This window comes from Astatotilapia calliptera, chromosome 4 (genome assembly GCF_964374335.1).
Source record: "Astatotilapia calliptera chromosome 4, fAstCal68.1, whole genome shotgun sequence".
Classification (NCBI taxonomy): domain Eukaryota; kingdom Metazoa; phylum Chordata; class Actinopteri; order Cichliformes; family Cichlidae; genus Astatotilapia; species Astatotilapia calliptera.
In genome coordinates, this window is record NC_137425.1 from 9,220,023 (window position 1) to 9,241,643 (window position 21,621).

The 21,621-nt window shown below is 37.0% G+C and overlaps 1 protein-coding gene across 2 annotated transcripts; it reads left to right on the forward strand.

Annotated features, from left to right (window-relative positions):
* Nucleotides 1-144: 144 nt before the first annotated feature.
* tmem184a (transmembrane protein 184a) lies at nucleotides 145-19,308 on the forward strand. Of its 2 annotated transcripts, XM_026164455.2 has the most exons (10): nucleotides 276-416; nucleotides 508-580; nucleotides 784-990; nucleotides 8,795-8,960; nucleotides 9,882-9,972; nucleotides 11,596-11,671; nucleotides 14,618-14,709; nucleotides 15,933-16,102; nucleotides 16,193-16,390; nucleotides 17,861-19,308. In XM_026164455.2, exons 3-10 carry the CDS (start codon nucleotides 784-786, stop codon nucleotides 18,088-18,090), a joined length of 1,230 nt encoding a protein of 409 aa, XP_026020240.1. In that variant the 5' UTR covers nucleotides 276-416; nucleotides 508-580; the 3' UTR covers nucleotides 18,091-19,308. The 2 variants fall into 2 exon arrangements, with proteins under 2 accessions (XP_026020239.1, XP_026020240.1); XM_026164454.2 differs by having other exon boundaries at nucleotides 145-580.
* Nucleotides 19,309-21,621: the final 2,313 nt, after the last annotated feature.

The following is a 21,621-nucleotide window of genomic DNA, read 5'->3' on the forward strand; positions in this document are numbered from 1 at the left end:
GGGTGATCCTGATGTGCCTTTGACGTAACCACTGAACTCTATGCGAACCTCTGCCTCTAGCCTCAGGTGTAAGCGCACCTGTGAGCGGAAATGTGCCGCACTTTCTGTCACTGAAGTAACGTGATGACGACAGGCGTCAAGTCCAGGTCACGTGAACCTTCCACCTGTAAACCTGTTGATTTGTGCCGCTTCCCAGAGTCGCCACTCGAGGATACGTTCAAATCTCTGCTGTTTATAATTTTATTTGTTATTTCGTGGCATCTCGCAGTAAATTCGGGTTCTATCGCAACATTTGTATACTCTATAGAAGCATTTTTTATGCTCTCCGACTGTGTGGACTTCGACCTCTGCGAGACACCTGCCTCAAACAAGGAAGTCTAGTTTGTTGACTGCGTCGCGGATGAAGTCAACGAGCGGTTAGTAAATGGGCCTAAATTGTCACGTTTAGCTGTTCTGAAAATATATTTCACCCTTAAAGCTCGTCGTGTAATTTTGGCTCGTGGACAGTGACTTCTAAACGCGATAAAGCTACTTCCGCCCTCTCCGGGACAAGGAGATCTCTTTGTTGACTGTAAAGAAGGTACGAGTCGATAAGATCATTTGAACCACATTCATCTCTTTTCTTTAAAAATGGCACTTCTTGTGTCCGTTTAGCAAACACTATTGCCTTTTTTGTCTTGTGCCTAATGGGCAGCATACAGTCACTCAGTCAAACACAGAGGGGCCGTGTGCTCACTGTAAAAAAAAACTAAACCGACTTGGCGTGTTTTCTTTCTGTTTCAGATGAACCTTTCTTCGGAAGACATGGCTTCATTAACCGAAAATAATTCGTCTGCCCTGGATGCTTCAAAATCAGGCATGTCCAACATGACCATTATTGTATCAGGCAATGGAGCAATCATACAGAATGGGATGTTTTTAAACACAGTGGCTGCCCAGGTCCTTTCAGGGATATTCGTCTGGTCTGCCTTGCTAATAACTTGTCACCAGGTGAGTATGCACCATTTCACAAAAGGCTTTCATGTAAATCACTGTAAATACGTGAAAAGAACTAAAATCACTGCATTACAAAGCATCACACGCTCAAAGATGCAAATGCATAAAGAGTTCAGCTCACCATTTTAGTGTAACAGAAACAGATGTGCTGCACTTCCCTGTCCAGAGGACAGAAACAAATTATTCTATTCCTAAAGGCTTATTAGTGCACTGACTTCACTGTCCCTGCTTTTACTGTTTATTTGTTTTGGTTCTCACCCTGGCACTTTCTTATCTAATTTAAAGGTATTACTTATTCCCATGCAAGCAAGTAATTTAGTCCCTAACTTGGTTGGACTTCCTCACTTGTTGTGAGTGTGAGCGTTGTTTTACTTTTTAGTTGTTGTTGACTACTAGATTAAAACTGACAAAAATACCCAAGCTTATTACAGGACAATGAATGCACAGTGAGCCCTCTCTGTATGGGTAAGAACATGGCCACGATGAATGAGTGGCTCACAACAGACTACCTTTACCCAGAAACCATTTTATCACTGCTGCAAAGAAGTGTTTCCGCATGTGTGGTTGATGTGCCCGCTGTGCTGAGATGATAGCTGATCATTATGTTTTTTTTTCACTCATAGTGAATGCTAAAGAGTGCTGTGCACCATCAGCAGGGAAACCAACTGATTTTTTTAAAATAACATATTCCACATTATAAAGGAAGAGGATTTTGTGCTCATGTTCACTGATCTTATAGCCTAAATACTGATTATGCACCCATCCAGAATCATTGGACTAAATGTATACAGTGTCATATTTATATTATGTAGTGTGATGAATGAAAGACACGTTATTTATTTAGATAAATAAGTTTGCGACATAGAGAGCATTAAAATGTTGCAATCAGTGATCCAAAAGCAATCTGTGTTTAGGGATTTGTGACACAGTATCGAGCCAATTGGTTTTCTATCTTTTTAATATAGTACATGTTTGGCCAAACACTTGCCAGCAAGACATCTTAATTGAACAAATAAACAACAAGTGTTCCACAGGGAGGATGCTGGCTTGTAACCGACATCCTTTGTGTAGCACGGGAGGGAATAAAACGGTCTGCAGGAGGAGTGTTGCAATGCTAGTGGTGTTTCATCTGACTCCGCTCCAGAGGATTGCTATAGACTCTTAAACTCACATTCTGAATACTAAACACATATTGACGATGACCTTAGATCCTCTGCTATAATGTTTCCAGTGCATTTTGGAGTAGCAATCTGTGAAGTTTGTGTGTGTATGGTGGGCTTATTGGTCCCTTTGAAACGTGAAGCATTTGGGATTAAGAACATCAGACTGAATTTATGTCATGTTTTATGACTGTATTGTGTGTTCCAGGAGGCATTCTCCTTTAGCTACCATGTATACTTTAGATTCAGTCCTGTTCTAGTTTATTTGTGTATTCATTTTTCCCTTATCCATACTGTGGGCTGAAGCCATTTTTCATCACACAACTACGATTTGCCTGCGGAGTCAGAAAGGATATATATTTCTGTGTTTTAAAGCAAATTTAGGGCATCATTCTACAGTCTGCTTCACTATATGTGAAATGATGGCCACCGTTTTCACAGTAATCAGCCTTTAATGTGTAGGCTGAAATGGGGATGTGCTGAGTAAAGTGCTATAAGTGAGATTTTTAGATCCATTCATGCCATTTTTTTGCATTCATGTGAAAAAAAAAAAATTAAATTGGTAATAATTTTCTCAATTTCCTACAGCGCTGCAAAATGCTTTTAAACACACCCATTACCACGTACACTGAAGGGTTGTCACAAACACCAGTGCTGTCACCAGTCAAAGCACTCATCTTTTTGGCTTTGCATAAATTTGTGACAAAAATGACTGAAAATGATATATCTGAAGGATTTCTTTTTTATGCTCTACACAAGGTTAGAGTTCATTTAATGTAGAGAAAGTTCTGTGATCCACAGACTAGTTGTGTGCTTGTCTAAGGTGAAGTTGTAATTATTTTCTGTATCAGTTAATGTGGCAGTTATTTTTTTGAGTGACTGGATTTGTCAATTTGTCTTGATAAGATACCCCAAAATTATATTAAAAAAATCTCATCACAGCTTTTCTAATGTTCAACAATGTTTGTTTTAAAGTCTTTAGTAACCTTTTAAATTGAAGCTATTCAGTTAACAATTTAAAAAGATCAAAAATAATGGACTAAATGGATTAATTCTTATATAGTGCCTTTCTACTCTCCCAGAGCACTCAAAGCACTTTATACAACATTCAACCATTCACAGAAGCACTTTCTATCCTTTAAGTGCTTTCTAGCTAACATTCACATACTGTATATTCATATTCCGATGGATGCATCAGAGAACAACTTGTGGTTAGTGCCTTGCCCAAGGATATTTGGCATGCAGACTGGGGGAGTTGGGGGAATAAACCATCACCCTTCCACTCCACCTAATGAGCTACAGCCAATCCAGAAATAACCACAAAAATAATCATACAAATATTGGAGGCGGTATGGTCAGAGTTGAAATAATGATGTTTTTATTTTTAGGCTAAATTGACTTGAGCTTGGTGGGATTAATTGGATTACCTCTCATATAGAGGTAGCTGACTGATGAGTCATAAGTGTCTGCGTTTACTGAGGAAATTTAAACTGCTAGTCCTTTTTTCTTCTTCAAATTGTCATTTTATGAAGAATGAATCTTGAGTTATTACCAGAAAATGTCGTCTCTCTTTATTCTTTAATAATCACTCTACTTTAAGAGGTCTTTGTGCTTGACTGCATCCATTTTCAGCAATAGTATAGCAATACTGAGGAGATAATTTGACTAATTTTTCAGTGAAATTTTATTTTTTAGCTGAAGAGACACTACTACAGATATAACTCTTCCATATTTCCCAACAGTTTTACTGTCGATTTGTTAATCTTGACAGTCTTAGCCACTGTGGTTACGTATTAGCGTTGCATTACCCAAGAGCTCTGAAAGGAAGAACCTTCCTCAGACTTTCCACTACTTATCTAACAGATATGTGTTTTATTTCCATTTTATTTATTTAAGAGCAGACTGGAAAATGCCAATCCCTTTCTTAACCATATTAACAGTAGTAATCAATAAATGTGACTCACTGGTGTAATAATTGTTCCTTGTTTATGTAAAGCTTTGTCTAAAAGCTAAAGGTCACTGATAAGAATGATAGCTGAATTGTCTGCCATATGGTGCATGTGTTAGTTTACGTGTCGTCAACCATGTTTATAGAGGCAACTGTGTGTGTATGTATGTGTATGCACATGTGTGTAAAAATAATAAGTTAAGACTTTTTACCAGTTTGTTAAAACAAAGTCCAGATAGCGAACATATACTTAAGTTGGAGCTCCTCAATGTAAGGTGTGGTTAGTAATCTAGTAGCAGGAATGTTCTGGGAGGGTTTGGGAGGGTGGATTATCTTTCTTTATTCTAGACAACATGCCTCTGTCCTTTTGTATTCCATTGTGGCAGTCAGAAGAGTCGCGACAAGATAAAGTGCCGCAAGAAATAACACCATACAGATTAAAAAGAAAAAGATGACATGGTTGCACTCAGGAGTTTGATATGTCTGTGTTCACTCTTTGTGATATGTCTTGTCTGTTCTATAGAAACAAAAGGAACATTAGTTATTATCGGTATAAGAGTGTCTGATAAGCTTAAAGTTGACACTTACACATCACTAACTTCCTTTTTTAAGACATTTTCAAAAAGTGAGTTACAGTTTTATTAAGTTTGTTATCAGTATACATGACTTCTGACAAGAAGTATGGGAGCCCTATGGAATTAGCTGGTCATAAAATGTGACATGATTTTCAATAGCCGCTAAAAACCACGTACTTGTGGTTTTGTAGCCCAGAACTCACTTCTAGGTAGAGTACCCGCAGTACTAAATGGTCTCCACCTAGTGACAACCTCTCTAACTGGGCTCATTAGTAAATTTTAACTCTTGTTTTTTTTATGTAAATATAGTTGATGCTCATAAGTTTAGTAACTGTTTTGACCAAGAAATATCAATGGATGCTGTGTAGCAAATGGTTTGCTTTGCTTGTGGCTTTTTTTTTCCTTCTTTAGCTCCAATGCACACCTACAATTTTGTTTCATTGATTAGACTCCAACTTTGCAAGCTCCTCACTCCAATATGCTAATTTGGGTGTTATTATACGTCTTTAGACACTTTTTGGATGTTTAAATAATACATTTAAGCAAGAGAACCCTTTTTGCTTCAAATTGTTGGTAATTAATTACAGTAATTGTAAGGTTAGTTGGGCATTTTGTGTTTTTACTGTTGTCTAGGTAAAAAGTAACTTTGAAAATGGCACTACAAGTGCTTGTAAATTAAAATGGCTTTAGATAGACTTTTTCTAGTTACAAGATATTGAAAAAAAATATGTTAATTGAAAATCAAGAACCTTTACATCGCAGTTACTGAAGTTACAGTTGCGTGATAAAGTGTTTGCCCCTTCCTGATTTCCTAGTGTTTTGCATATGTGTCACACTTAAATGTTTCAGATCATTAAACAAATTTTATTTTACACAAAGATGGCCTGAATAAATACACAATGCAGTGTTTAAATGATGATTTCACTGATTAAGGGAGAAAAGTTATCCAAACCTACCTGGTCCTGTGTGAAATATGTCATTGCGCTTATGTTAAATTGTGAATTTACTGTGATTAACCACATTTTATGGAAAACTGAGTTCATTTTCACTAAACACACTCAGGCCTGATTACTGGAAGACTGTAAAAACAAGAAATCATTAAATAAAACCTTTCTGGCAAAGTTGAGCAGGCTAAAAGATCTCAAAAGCAACACATCATGCTGTGATCTAAAGAAAAACCTGAGAAACAAAGTCACTGACATCTATCAGTCTGTAAAGGGTTACAAAGAAATTTCTACGGCTTTGGAACTCCAGTGAACCATGGTGAGAGCCATTATCCACAAATGGAGAAAACTTGGAACAGTGATGAACCTTCCCAGAAATGACCAGCCTACTAAAATTGCTCCAAGAGCACATTGACAGCTCATCCAGGAGGTCACAGAATAACCCAGAACAGCATGAAAGAACCGCAGGCTTCACATGTCTCAGTTAAGGTCAGAGTTCATGATTCAACAACAAATAAGAGAATGGGCAAAAATGGCATCCATTGGAGAACTCCAAGGATATAACCACTGCTGAACAAAAAGAATGCGCAGGCTCATCTCACATCTGCCAAAAAACAAATGGATGATCCCAGAGATTTTGGGAAAATATTCTGTTCACTGACAAAGGTTTACATCTTTTGGAAGGTTTATCCTATTACATCTGGCGGAAAGTAACGCGGGATTTCAGAAAAGGAACGTCATACCAGAATTAAAAACATGAGTAGGTCAAAATTCCTCTGCAGTGTTGTCAAAGACTCATCAAACAGTTGTTGCTGCTGAGGGTGGTCAAACCAGTTATTAGGTTCAGAGGGCAATCCCTTTTTCTATGGCCATATAGGGTTGGATTTTTTTTTCCACCTTAATAATAAACGCCTTGATTTAGAAAGTGTATTTTGTGTTTACCTTTTTTAATCTTTGTCTAATATTTAAATTTGTTTGATGATCTAAAACATTTAAATGTGATAACAAGCAAAAAAATAAAAAATCAGAAAGGGAGGGGGGGGGGGGGACTTTTTCTCACTAGTACTAACAGCCATTGTTTAGCTGCTTATTAAAGGCGTTATCATTATATTACCACAGAACCTGTGAACAAGTTTTTCTTATACAAAACAGACTCGTTTTAATCTGATATAAGTATAAACATTGGGTTTTGTTGTGTTCAATTGCTCCTATGATTATAAGTTTGACAAGACTGTATCAATTTAAATTTCAGTGATACAAACAGTTGGGATATAACCACCACCATATTTCCCAACTGCTTTATGTTGCAGCATTTTGCTGTGGATTTCTTAATCTTGATGGTACTAGACAGTACTTCCGTGGTGGCATTGCATTACGTCACCTTTAGAGCATCAAAAGGAACAATTACACTTAACATTTTTTCATAACATAAACACATAGTAAAACCCAGTCACTTTCTTAACTTTATTATCCATACTTCATTTTAAGTAGGTGCTTTGAACATGACTGTTTTACATGATTGTAAAACTATCCTGTCAGGTGATGATTTTTATATAAAGTCTAAAAACTACAGCTGAGTTGTCTGCCATGTGATATGTGTGTGTTGCCAGATACACTACATCCCATTTTAAATATAATTCAATTGAAACCAAGTCCAGTTACCGATCATAGTGTTAAGAGCTGTACAATGTAAGGTGTGGTCAGTAACTTTGTTTGGGGAGGTCATTAAAATGGGTGTTGGGTAATTTCTCTTTATTTTACACAACATGCTTCTAGTATTTCATTGTGGCAGACAGAACAGTCAGGGCAAGATACAATGTGGCGAGGAATACCATCCAGATTAAAAAGAAAATGGTGACATGGTTGCTCCTGGGAGCCTGGCATTTTAGTGTTTACACTCTTGTGGTTTATATTGTTTCTTCTCTGTAGAAAAATAGAATTAGAATAGAATTCAACTTTATTGTCATTGCACATGTCACAGGTACAGGGCAACGAAATGCAGTTTGCATCCATCCAGAAGTGCTTTAGCCATGATATACATATATTACAATATATATTAGCAATAATATAGATATGTAAGTATATTACAGAAAAAAAATGAATTAGTTATCACCCCTATGTTACCATTCTCCACTACAGATGTCTGATAAGCTGAAAAGCTTGATAAGTAACCATAAAGTAAAAACTTCAAAGTCCAAAGACATTAAACAATGGTGAGTTACAGTTTTATTAAGTTTATTATCAGTATGCAGTGATTAAAAAAATCTAAGCCTTATGGAGGCTGAATTGACTCTTGAAATACCTGGTCATAAAATGTGATATGATCTTCATCTCTGCTACTGATATACATAAACATATTGATTTTAAGCTAATAACATACTGACATTTAACATATAAAACTTGGTGTTTTGAATGATCTAAATCATACCAATAAATCATCTCCACTTAATAACAACCCTGTTGTAAATCCTTAACCCTTTTCATGTTTATGCTAAGTCTAGTGACTATTCTAATAAATATCAACAGATGTTTGTGAGTAGCAAGTGGTTTGTTCGTCTCTGTTTTGTACTCTAGGTTTGCCAACTCCTCACTCCTTATGTGGATGTCATTAGCGTAGTTGTCTGCACACTTTCTAGTGTTCTATTAGTATTTAAATGATGGATTCAGTATATACAAAAGCTCTTTTTGGCCAGCATCTTCATTACAATTGATATATTTTTAACTTAAAGTTAAATTTAGAGTTAACAAATTGTTAAAGAATTTATCAGTCAATTCAAAAGGTGAAAAGGAATAAATGTCAAACTGCATATTCTGTTCTTGATTTACATAGAAAGATAGATGGTTTTCTACTTTGTATTTGATTCATATGAATGTAAATATGTGTTTTCTTTGGCCAGGTAACAAGTCATTTTGACACTTCATAAATAATGAATTAAAAAAAAAAACAATTATTTTCAAGTTGAGGTTGTAATACTCCTTATAACCAGTTTTTCGTTGAACAATAAAGGCAGGTCTGAACCAATTTTCACATGTAGGCAGACATCACTTCTATAGTTATAGAAGTTATTGTATTCATAACCCTTTTTTGTGGTTCTGTATTCATGCTTGGCAATAAAAGGGCTATTTGTTTCCTAATTGTTCTCCTATGCTTTAACTATGTTTTCATTGCAGATCTATACACACCTTAGATCCTACACCGTCCCAAATGAGCAGCGCTACATCATCCGCATCCTGTTTATTGTGCCAGTTTATGCCTTTGATTCTTGGCTCAGCCTTCTTTTCATCAGCAACAACCAGTACTATGTCTACTTTGATTCTGTCCGAGACTGCTATGAAGGTAAGTATCACAAGAACCAGTACTGTGGGTGATGGTGTTCTTCATGGGCAGTCATTGTTACTTCCATGCCTTTGTTTTATATGGCTGCCAGGAGTAGAAACACAAGGAAGTAGCCAGACTAGTTTTTCACAGCAGTCGTTGTTCTCATGTGCATAGACCTCATTATTTCAGGTGTTACATTTCTAGGGTGAGTTGAATTTTTTTTGGTGAATTTGTTTTGTTCCCTGGTTTGCAGTGTTTCTGTCTTTCAGGAAAGGTAATTTATTTTGGTTTGATATTGAAAATCCTGCAGCAACTTTCAATATGCAAATCTAATTTACGGTAAACCCTGTTCTCTAGGTGGCAGTTAGGTAGAGTAGCCGCTTTCTACAGTGTACCTATAATTATGAATTGAAGTTTTGAGACTAAAGCACTTCACCGGTGGCAAAGGTGAATCATATGCAAAATGGATTACAAGTAATTTGAGAAAGAAGAAAAATAGGAAATGCATTATTCAAGCGATTAGTTTCCAGTTTGCAGGCCAATTTTGTGGCTGATTGATAGTGCGGTGCATCAGGAAGCAGGAAGACTGGAATACCACCAGCGGCTACGGCTAAAACATAATGAACCTTCTCTTGACTGGACACCATCTGCATTAGCTTCATTAATCCCTCTTTAAATAGCAACAAAGGATTAGGAAGGGATTTCCGAGACACAGAACCCTTAGAAGCTTCTTAATGTAAGGACTAAAACATTTATTGTTATAAAATGTAGGACTAATTATTTTTTATCATGTGAAAGTTTTTTCCTCTAAAATGATTTGACCTTTTTGGTGAAGTTAAACTTAAAGGTGATGGAAAATTATCCTACAGTTTAAATTATTCAGTGAAATGTGTTTGAAATTTGGTAAAAAGACAAATAACTCTTCCTTTTTTGTTACAGCTTTTGTCATTTACAATTTCCTGAGCCTGTCCTTTGAGTATTTGAGAGGAGAGAGTGCAATCATGTCAGAGATCCGAGGGAAGCCTATACAGTGAGTGCACTCAGTTCTATGTTACATGTACATGATGGAAAGCTTTTTAGTGTTAATGATTACGTTGACCTAGGAGTAATAAATACATTAGTTCACCTGGAACCAACTATAGTTGTTTTTTATGATCCCAAAAGGTCCAAAGTGCGTTTTCTACTCTTGAATTAGCATTTTGTTTGAACAGCACAGTGAAAGTGCTACCAATAAACTGCTGTGTTGTTCATAGGTGAGGCTTCTCTTTATCTCTCTGCTTTTACCCAGTCTTCATAAGCTGTGTTTATGGCTGACTCAGCCATAGGGCAGCTAGTCTGGGCCAGTTTCTCGAGTGTGTTCAGACTCTAATCTGATCTCTGTTAAATGATGGTATTTCTTGACAGAGCTGGTGGAGACAAGATGTATAATGCTTATCTTGTTTAAGGATCATTCACCCTTTAGGAATTCAATGGAAACTCTGATTTGAGCTTTGTGACATTATCAGAAGCAGCCATCAGAATATGGACACACTGCATATAAAGCTATAAATGGTTGCTGACCATGCTATAAAAGGAAAACATTGTCAGCAACAATACTCAGATAAGGTATGACATTTAAACGATCTTTAGTTTGGTTCCAATGGGCCCAAAGTCTGCCGAGAAAAAATCCCCAATACCATTACACCACCACCACCAGTTTGAAACATTGATACAAGCAGGTTGAATCGGTGCTTTCATGTTGTTTTCACCAACACCCCTACCGTCCGAAAGGTAGGAACTAAGATTCATCAGACCAGTTCTCATCTTCCAATTCTGGTGAAATTGCATCTTTGTTTCATGCTCTCCTCTGACAGCAGTGGCACCCGGTGTGTTCTTTTCCAGCAGTAGCCCATCTTCCTCAAGGTTACATGTGCTGTGCGTTCAGAGATAGCCTTATGCATATCTTGGTTTTAACAAGTGGCTGTTTGAGTTGTTGTTGCCTTTTTCAACTTCAGGCAGTTGGGCCATTTCACCTGGCATCAACAAGACATTTTCACCCAGAGAATTGACATTTATTGGATATTTTCGTTTTTGGACCAGTCTCTGTAAATCGTAGAGATGCAGGAAAATCTCAGGAGATGGGCGATTTTTGAAATATTCAGTCCAGCTGCTGTTACCAACAACCATGCCAAGCTCAAATTCTCTTAAAGCACTACTCTTTACATTCTAATGATTGAATGGAGAAGAGAAGATGAATTTAAACAGGTTATCCTGTGCTTGTCTACATGCCTAAATGCATTGGATTGCTGCAACGCCATTGGTTGATTTAGATATTTGAGTTAAACAGTTGAAAAATTAAAAATAAAAATATTAAAAATAAAAAAGATATATACCTATATAGGTAGATATAGATATGTATAGATCCTCATGATCCAGGTGATACCTTCTAATGTGTTTTTCTGTCAAACCAATGATCCAAAGCCCAAATATACTCAGTTCACAGTAATCTAAAATATAGCCAGATAAAATGTAAAATCTCCACAAAAGCTTGAACAAATTGATGTCTTAAGTTTTTGTTTGAAAAATATCTTTTGTGTACTTTGCTTGATTTTGTTATCAGACATTTCAGTATTGACACAACTTAAAAACTCCTCATGTTCTGTTGACTTGACAGATCAAGTTGTCTGTATGGTACCTGCTGCCTCGTTGGAATGAGCTACTCCATTGGCTTTTTGAGATTCTGCAAACAGGTAAGCTTCAATCATGCTTTTATCTCTGCTCTAAACACTCTCCTTCGGGCCTCTGAAATAAACTCGCACGAAGTGAAAACAAGAATACATCCAAAAAAAAGAAAACGAAAACCCTTCACTGCGAGTTATTATTCACTTCAAGTCTTCAGACTGCTTAAAAATGACAGCTGTTATAATTGGCTCTGTGTTTTTTCAGAGGATAACATCCATTGGTTACAAAAAGGAAAACAAAAGCAATCGAGGCCAGGTGAAAGCAGTTTGATAATAAACACAGAGCGATGATATGAGCTGTCAGCGCAGTGCTTCATCCCAGTGTCTTGGGATGCTGCACAAGCTTCCAGTCTAACACTGATGGATATTAGAACTGTCTTCAAAAGAAAATGCATAAAATGAACATTTTTTAATAAGAAGCAAGTGATAAACACTCATTGTGCCCTGGCAGAAGTCCTCCATGAAATGTTTTAAAAGGAAAATCTTGCAATTTCTTTGAGGTAAAGCTATAAACAAGATAATTCTCTACGAGGGGGTAATTAAGACAAGACAAGAAGAAGATAGATCCAGATACTCCAGTATTTTTTTTGTAATTTGTTGTGTATCAGTGAAACGTAGGCCTAGAGAAAGGGCTTAATACTAAGCTTTCTATAAATCTAGCACCTTACAACTGATTAAATTCTGTTTTGCTTATGTAAACCAAAGCAAAGTCATTGACAGTTGCTCCAAACAAGCTTAAGTGGCTGCCATACATATTAATATATTTGAACTAAATCACTGAAGCACTTCATATCGATCACACAAAGCTGTGGTTCAGAATAAGAAACACTGTTCTCTGTGAGTTTCTTTACAAGAAAGTACTTAAACTGGAAGAACGTGACATCTGATAGGCCTCGATCTACATTCACGGGTGTAACGAGCATTAAAATTCTTCGCACATTTTGAGAACGCGTCAGTTTGTGATTATAAGGGGGCTTAACAAATGAAATAGTGATATGAAAAAGCAGCCTGGAGTCATGGTGTTTCTTGAAGATAAGGTTAGAGGATAAGCTGCTCTTACATCCTAAACTGTTCGATGACATTTCAGTTTTAAGTCATTTATCTCATTGTCGGATGCTTTGGGGAATCATTTTTCTTGAAACTGAGCACAAGTGAAATCCCGTGGATGTGAATTGTGGCTGTTTTGCTTCCAAATAAACAAATAAGGTGCAGTAAAACATGGTATGACCGCAAAGTGTTGTAGTTTGATCATTTTAATAGGTTGCTGTACTTAATATTCTATCAAATGTGCAAATTTGTAATCACAAGTTGAATTAGGCTGACATGAAGTCGCCCTCTGTGAGCGAATCCTTCACCAAAGCTTATGCCTTGTTTTAGAATTTGAAATGTCTGGATCTGTTTGTAAAATGAAAGATTCTTCTTTTGCCCACTGTCCTCTTCTCAACCAAGTTTCATGAAACTCAGTTTAGTAGTTTTTTGTGTAATCCTGCTGACAGACAAACGAAAAGCTCTGAAAACATACCTCCATCTCAGCTTCTTGGCAGAGGAATAACATACATCTTCAGCTTTCCAGGGCTTTGAAGAGCTTCACAATATTTTTGTGTCCTCAGCTTTACTGTTTTGATTGTTTCTTATCGCACTTCTAGTGTGTAGTGTGAAATCTACATGGTTAACACCAAACAGCAAAGAGACTCACTGACTAGTTGTTAGTCAAGATGAAAAAACATGCAGAATTACAGTGTCCTCTTACATATGTATCATGCAGTGCACTCTCACATATATCTGAGATTAGTATTTAAGTGTATGAAGACTGTGGATTGCTTGGACTGAATTAATTTGAACCAGAAACCATGGTTGACTGTTAATCCACTGCAAACTATGGCCGTGTATTTTGTTTTCAATTTTAAGCATGGCAGGAAGTATCATGCAAATTACTTGCTTTGGGGATATTCGGGGTGACAAGCTTGCACTCGAATAGGCGTACGGTAAGTGAAAACTGCTGGTACTTGAGCTTCAAAGTAAATCGGTGTTCTAAACGATTATCGATGCCGTTTTGCCAAGCTGACCATCGTCACTGGAAATCCCTCAAGTTGAAAAGACCTGGTCTGTTGCTTTCAAGTGTAGCAGCAGTGATGGGAGTTTAGAGCAACCTCTTTCAAATTGGTTAGTTCTGGCTTCAATACACAACACAGAGAGCACCTGTCACTCTTGGGATGCATGCATGCATGCAGGTCTCAATTCGCTGCCTACTTTGTTGTTTCATCCACCTTCCATCCAGATCAGCATTAAAACATGTATCCTGTAGGTTAAATAAATAATATTTTACAATGATAAGGTGTTTTAAGTCTTTTAATAATTACAGCAATGATTTGTTGTATGAAATATGCCTGCTTGTTTTGTTGCTGAGAGCATCTGTCAGCTTGATTTAAGAGCAGTTAGCGTAGTTCAAAGACTGGATATGATAACTCTGCACAGAAACTGATGTTTAAAAACAATTTGTTGTTTTATGGGACGATGCTGCAGGACAGTTTCTTACCTTTGAGCAATTGCCCAGCAACCAGAAGAGATCCCAGGAAGTTGTTTCTCATAGCCAAAAAATGGTTCAGTGCATAACCCCTCATAAAACCATAAAACGGTTATTTGTCTTTTAACCTGTTTATTACCATGTCAGGAGATGGAATTGTGTTTTGTTTGTTTTTTTCCTTTCTTTTTTTCTTCAATTGTGTAAGCTCATACATTTATTAGCTGTACTAAATACAAACAATAACTGAATTGGTGTATACGACATATAATGTAAAAAATCATACCTTGTGAGGTGGGAAAATGGCTGGTGACGACATTAAAGGGATTGGGGATATAACAGACTGTTTTTGTCTGTCAGATGTGCAAACAGATTCTCACATCCTCCTTCATAGTTTCTTGATGTCTCATTCTGAATTACAATTTCTTCTTCAGGCGACTCTCCAGTTCTGTGTTGTCAAACCCATCATGGCAGTCATCACCATCATCCTGCAGGCCTTTGGCAAATATCACGATGGAGATTTTAAGTGAGCACCACCTCTCTTTGCATTTCCTTCTCCATGTATCATATGCTTCCTCATGATAGCCAGAAGGCTTGTTTGCTGTTTATGTGCATGGGAACAATTTGCAAATAGAGATAATTATATCACCTCTTCACAGCTGGCATGATGAAAATAGTTGAATTAAAAGTATTTATTTTAAGCTGAAACTGATGGATAGAAACTTCACATGTGCCCTGCTGCGTTTGTCCCAGTTGTGTCACATGTGTAGCCACACTCACAGCTTCATTGGCATTGTTGATAATGTGAAGTTATTGCTTTTTGCAACTTTCCCTGAAATGTAGTGTTTTGAAATGAAAGCCCTTCATTCTTTTCCTGTTATGCTTGGAGGAGAAGCATTGCTTCATTTCACATTTTTACTTTGTCTGTCAAAAGCTGGGGATAAATTGCAGACAGAAAGATTTAATTACAGCATACTTTAGTGCTTCACATGTGCCAATAAGGTTTTTAACAGAACAAGGAGAGTGTGATATATTCAATAAAATTAGCTTTAGCATATAATCAAAAGCTATAAAATCTGCAGGCCGTAAATTCTGCCCGACTTATTTTCAGGTGCTCTTCTGTGCCTCTTGATTCACCGTCTCTCTCTGAAGATTCAGCTGTGACAACACTTGTTTCACAACGAAGCACAGAGTTCAATGAGGGCTTTTTATAGAAGTATCCAATCAGCTTTATATCATCGCCCACTTTTTAGAAGTTTAAAGTTATTATTTCTTCATATACTTCAACAGGAAAAATGGCAGTCAGAAATAAGTGTCTTTCTTCACATCTTTCTTTAGGCTCTGCAGTAAGGCTATAATGATTCACAGATTGTTTACTTATACGCTTTCAGCCAACCGTGCACGGTATACTGCATGGGAGTAATTAGTGTAGTCACAGCTGAATCCTCAGAGAGGCTCTCTAGAATGCAAAAAGGGTAAAAAGGCAGGCTGACAATCAAAAATGTCTGTTTACTGGATGCATCCTAAAAATAAGAAGGCTGTGTATATATAAAAGTCTTAACCTCTTGTTCAAAGAAGAGGACAAAAAGATGCGATATGGCTGAAATGTCCTCAAATTTAAGCCACTTCTTCTCAGTCAGCTTGAAGAGCTGAAGAAGTCAAAACCCAAATAAGTAGACACTATCAAAAGAAATCCTATATATGTTTGCAAATTTACTATGCCGTTCTTCCAACTTTCTTTTCATGCAGTGTGAATGGAGGATACCTGTATATCACAATCATCTACAATATTTCAGTCAGCCTGGCCCTCTACGCTCTATTCCTTTTCTTCTTCGCAACAAGTGACCTGCTCAGACCGTACGAACCGGTGCTCAAGTTTCTCACAATTAAATCCGTCATCTTCTTATCCTTCTGGCAAGGTAAGCTCAGTGTGCGTGTCCCCTTTTTTTCTTTTCTTTGCCAGCCTATAGAATTATATAAATTGATTTAAAAATGTTGTCTTTTTGAAGGAATGGTCCTCGCCATCCTGGAGCGCTGTGGCGTCATTCCCAATGCACTTTTCATCGACGGACACGAGGTTGGCGCCGGTACTGTGGCGGCGGGCTGGCAGAACTTTATCATCTGCATTGAGATGTTCTTTGCTGCCATTGCCCTCAGATACGCCTTCACCTGCACTGTCTACCAGGAGAAAAAAAATGAAGTGCCAGGTGAGGGATGTCGTTTTTACAGAGAACAGAGGAAACAAACAACAAACAATTGATTGTTACCTCTTGTCCTCGCCTTGAAAATCTGTTGACGTCTTCCCAGGCTAATTGCCCTTCTTCCCTAGAGAATAAGGAGTGACACTGGCCTGAAAGCCTGGGAAGTAAAAGTAATTGAATTGCCCTGTACCTCTTTAGACCAGCAACTTGGAGGAGTCACAATACCTCTGATTTAAGCGATATAGAAACTGAAATGTGTAGCTATAAATTTACACATTTGCACTTGAGTTAAATCTAGTGCAAACATGAACTATGTGACTGTTGGAGTTGCTGAGCATATAATTTGACTAATAAGTTAGAGAAAATTTGCCTTTGAGCAAACCAGAGGAAAATGAGGGGAAAGGCACTGTACTTTAAAAAGGATGAAGTGAGCGATGCTGCTTGCAAGAAAATTGCAAATAGAAGCTAAAAGATGTGTCTTCTGCCATTTTGCAATGTTTCCTGATATAGGAAATCCTACATTCCTTAAAATCCGTACTATACACAATTTCTGGAAATGCTGATGAAAAGGCATAGTTTCATTTAAACTTCTTTGAATTCAGAATTGAAATGTGGTCCACTTGGATAGAACAGTGTTTCTCTATAGAGTACCTCATTATTAGATTAGTTTGAAGTCACCCCGTTCAAGAATACAGCTGAACTTTGGGACAATAACATTCATATTTCCTCGGGTGTTGATATATGTTATTTCAGAAGTTGCCACACCCCCCCTGGTTTACAGTTTCACCAAACCTTGGTCAGCCATGCCTAACTACCACACCTTACGCTTCTCGTTGCACACCTTCGTAAGCCTGAGCCAGTGACCCTGAAACCAAAATCTGTTTTTTTTTTACCAGCCCCCCACCCCCTTTTTTATTTTTTATTGTTGTCTTACAATAAACAGACAGTACAAATTAAATATTTAGTCACTTGATGGCGACAAGCCCTATTTTTGGTCACTTAACCAGATCAAAAACCATTTTGTCTCTACAATGAAATCAATACAATGATCACACAATGTTGATTGCACAGATTAGCGGATTTTTGGATGTTTTGAACATTTAGAAGTACTAACAAATTATTAAAACTGGATCCCACCAATAACTGGAATTCATTATTAAGGGTTTATTAGTTTGTTGTTGTTTTTTAAGACATGAAATTACTTTTTGTGACCAATTGCTAGCATTGCAATTGGGACGTTTTGATAGACATTATTGTCAGTACATGAAAACTCTACTCCTTTTTAAATTTTCATTGATTTAATAAAGTATTATGCCGTTATTTAAAAAAAAAAAAAAAATGTTCACTTCCTTCACATTTATTTGCATTCAGATGGCCAAATTGATCACTTTTGTGAAATTTTTAAAGCAATTATATTGCAGTCTCATTTTGTCTGATCGTTAATGTGCCCCTGTCCTCGTTCCTGCTTTTCTACAGAAATTCTCCCACCAATGCAGAGCATTTCCAGTGGTCTGAAGGAAACGATAAACCCGGGAGACATGGTGCAGGATGCCATCCACAACTTCTCTCCAGCCTATCAGCAGTACACCCAGCAATCCACACAGGAGGTGACCCTGCCCACCACAAATGGAAAAGTGGCCACAGGCAACAAGAGCTCCCGCAAGTCTGACAAAATCATGCTGATTACATCTGATGATGAGTACTAGGCATTTTTCCAGCAAGATCCAGGTGTTTGTGCCCTTCCCACCCCTGTTGCTGACCCCCTGGAGGAACAGCTTTATCTTATAGTGCATAAAGCTGGATTGAACCCAGGTGTTTAATTTTCAGTTTCCCAGTATTTCAGATGAGCTTCCTACTTCTGTCCTGTTTCATTGCTAATTTGACCACATGATGGATTACGTATTAAAATGAATAGCTTAATAGCCAGATATCTGATCTGGGTTCATATCAGCAGTAATAATTGCATGAAAACGACATGTCGCCTTCACTCTATCAGAGAAGACTGGAGCGCTGTGTTTTATTTAAATCAAGCTGCTGGATTTTCAGCTGTGTCGCCGATGCTGATTCTGTCATTATGTCACTGCTCGCGCTCTGGCCGTCTGAAGTGTGCTCCCTCTGATTCGTGTCAGCTTCAAAGAGGAGATGATTAATGTGTGACTCCAGGTGGGAAGCAGGGAAGCCAGCGATGGCTGGGAGTGGCACTTCATGGACCGTTTCCCGCATCTGCTTGTTTGAAGTATTTGCTGAGCATTCCTCAGCACGGTTTCCTGACAAATGGAAGGATTTGTTCAAAGACACATTAGTTTTGGAGCAGGCACTTCACAATGCTTTGTGTCTACCGTAGCAGGGATAAACTGGATAAACCTGCCTCCTACAGTGTGGGAGTTACATTATTCTCATTAATTTCCTCAGTGTGCTAAAGAGTGAAACTCAGTGCAACTAGACAGCAGTTTACTAGATTCGTTTTTCACAGTTCCTGCAGCGTTGTACTTTTAGTGGCGCTTTATTTTGTTTTTTTTAGGCTGACATGTGGACATCACTATTTACATTATGATTCCATGTTCCAGGGATTGTGAAATCTGTACAGAATTTGATTAGTTCGATATGATATGTTCTGTTTGGAGTATAATTTTAAAGATCCTAATAATATTTATTGTGTGTATCTCAGGCCTAGATAAAACCAAAACCTGTGCTAGGAGAAAAAGACTTTTGCTCATTTCTTTTTTTCCCCCTTCAGCAAACATGAGAGTTGTTTTAAAACAGAGGCTAACAAATGCTTGTGAATTTTTATACCCTCTTGTGCCAATAATGCCTGTCTTTCTGGGAAAGCAGAAATTAATTTACATTTGGGTATAAAAACATTCAAAATTGTTTTATTCTTGTTTCTTAATCAGCCAAATAAAATAAGAGGTTTCCTTCTCTAACTCACATGTTTTTTGTTTTAATGAGAAAAAAGACTCAGTGACCCTTATTTATAGGAATAAATTTACCACACATTAAATAAGAGCAGAAACAACATAGATTTTATTTGTACATGAGGGTAGTTCATTAAGAAAACATGTAAATGAATGTAAAAAATAATTTAGGTGTTTTTTCTTTTTAATAAAATTACACAAATCATTGAAATAAATATAAAATATATGAGCAGAGTAATGACAAGTCATGAATGGTACATACTCAATTTATGCTGCCTTTTTACTGCTATTTGACAGTCACTCTAAGCCTCGAGACATTTATCTCAAACTCACAAACGCAGAAGTTGCTGCTGTTAAACTAACATTCAATGTATTTCATCCATAATTTTAGCCACACCTAATCTGTACACATGCTCCACTCTTACAATATTAAAACTGACTTTCTACATGGCTAAAGTTAAATACTATAGCTTGTAGGACTGGCAAAGCTTGTGTGTTGAAGCTTATTTAATCAAAGACGGCTGATCACCTCGAACGCTTACTCAAGATATACAAGCATGCACATTTCTGTACATGCATTTGCTATAATTATTGTATGAAAGATTTAAAAAAAGATCTGTTCTATTACTGCTCCTTGGTATTAACTGCGGTTTACTTCGATGTAGAAAGAAAGCTGATCAAACCAAGGTTTGTATTCACCCATGGCAGGAGGGTTTTTTTTATTTTCCCCTATAAACATGTCTACATTAATGTATCTACATCTTTAACCTTCTTTAAACTTGTGTGTCTACTAGACTTTTTTGGGTAGCTTAAGAAAAGAGCATGAATAAACTCTCTGCTAGGTCATACTGAAATGTAGAACTTAATTCACCCAGAGGAAGGTTTGTCCTTATTTAGGCACTGTACATAAATATATACTTTAAAATTTGAAACTGTTTTTTTTTTTCAGGTAATTATTATTTAGGTGTGCTCATAAAAAAGTATTCACCTCAGACTCAAATACAGTAATAAGTGCTAAAATTAAAGAAACCCTGATGTAGCTTAGTTTTGCTTGGAAACTAAACCACAAGAGGTCACTGTAATGCTATGCAGAAAATGCTTTTAGCCACAAAGCCTTTTAGGTGAATGTGCTCAAGAAATAAGTTATGTAAACAGGTAATATGTACTCATTTGTCCAAGGCTTGACACATTCCTTATCTGTAAGAGGCCTGGGTGAACAGTCGTAAAAGAGCTTTGGGGTTCTTTTTGTTTTGTTTTTTGTTAAGCAGTTACAAAAGCATTGCAGTCACTGAAATTTCTGGCTTGACATATTTAGAAAAGTATACCAGGTTTAGTGGCTGCAGGGGCGGACTAGGTTTGCATGCAGGTTGATCTGTTTTAAGAGCAAATTTTCCTCATATTCTATTTGCAATATTCTTAATAATTCCTCAGTTAACGCTGCCCAAAAGCCTATTTTGCAAACTAAACACTTGGTTGAAATTAGGCACTTTTGATATTAGGCAGTGTTTCGTGTTACACTCGAAATGATCAAATTTGACATGACAAAATATGATAGCTTCTACAGAAGGTCATCTGCAGCCTGCATGTAACCCTAGTTACTGTCCAAGTCGTGCATTAGATACATTGTGAATATGCTGAGAAGAACTATTCTTGGGCCATAAATACTCACAAAACTTAAGTTACGAAAACAGTTCTCTCGTTGTAAATTTGAATACTATTTTTTTTCCTTTTTTTTTCTTTTTAAGAGAAAAGTTCAGCATTCATATAATTAGACTTCAAAGACCGATTACATAATCACACCACTCCCAGCATAGTAAAAGACATAAATATAGAAAAATATGTACTATATAATGTATATTTATATAATGTATATGCTTATAAAACTAAGTATCAGGAAAAAAAGAATATGGGCTGTATTGACACAAACCAAATGAAAAATACAAAATGAGAGTAAGAACACAGCAATGCCCCTGCTTATAAATCACAGCAGGTTGTACAGCAGCAAAGTTCCCCATACTGTTCTTTGCAGCTATGGAACAGGGGAAGAACAGTCATGTCCTCTTAGCCAAGAGAAAATCCTGACATGAACAATCTATTGACTTCACTCCAAATTGGGAATGGATTCTCGGTAAGAACAGCTCGATTTCAAGTGAATTTCATATTTAAATACGGTATTACAAAATGTACAATGAGAGCAAGGCCTTTACTGCATTTAGTTATCTTGACACCACAGTTTCTAGAGACGGGCGTCAGGAGTTCTCTTGTAGAAGAGCGTGTCAAAAGAAAAGTAGCTGGTTACTGTTTCGGAAATACCAACACCGG

Coding starts and splice junctions, on each gene's coding strand:
- tmem184a (XM_026164454.2), top strand. CDS start 784: ATGAACCTTTCTTCGGAAGACATGGCTTCATTAACCGAAAATAATTCG. Junction 991..8,794: donor TGCTAATAACTTGTCACCAG/GTGAGTATGCAC, acceptor TTTTCATTGCAG/ATCTATACACACCTTAGATC. Junction 8,961..9,881: donor TGTCCGAGACTGCTATGAAG/GTAAGTATCACA, acceptor TTTTTGTTACAG/CTTTTGTCATTTACAATTTC.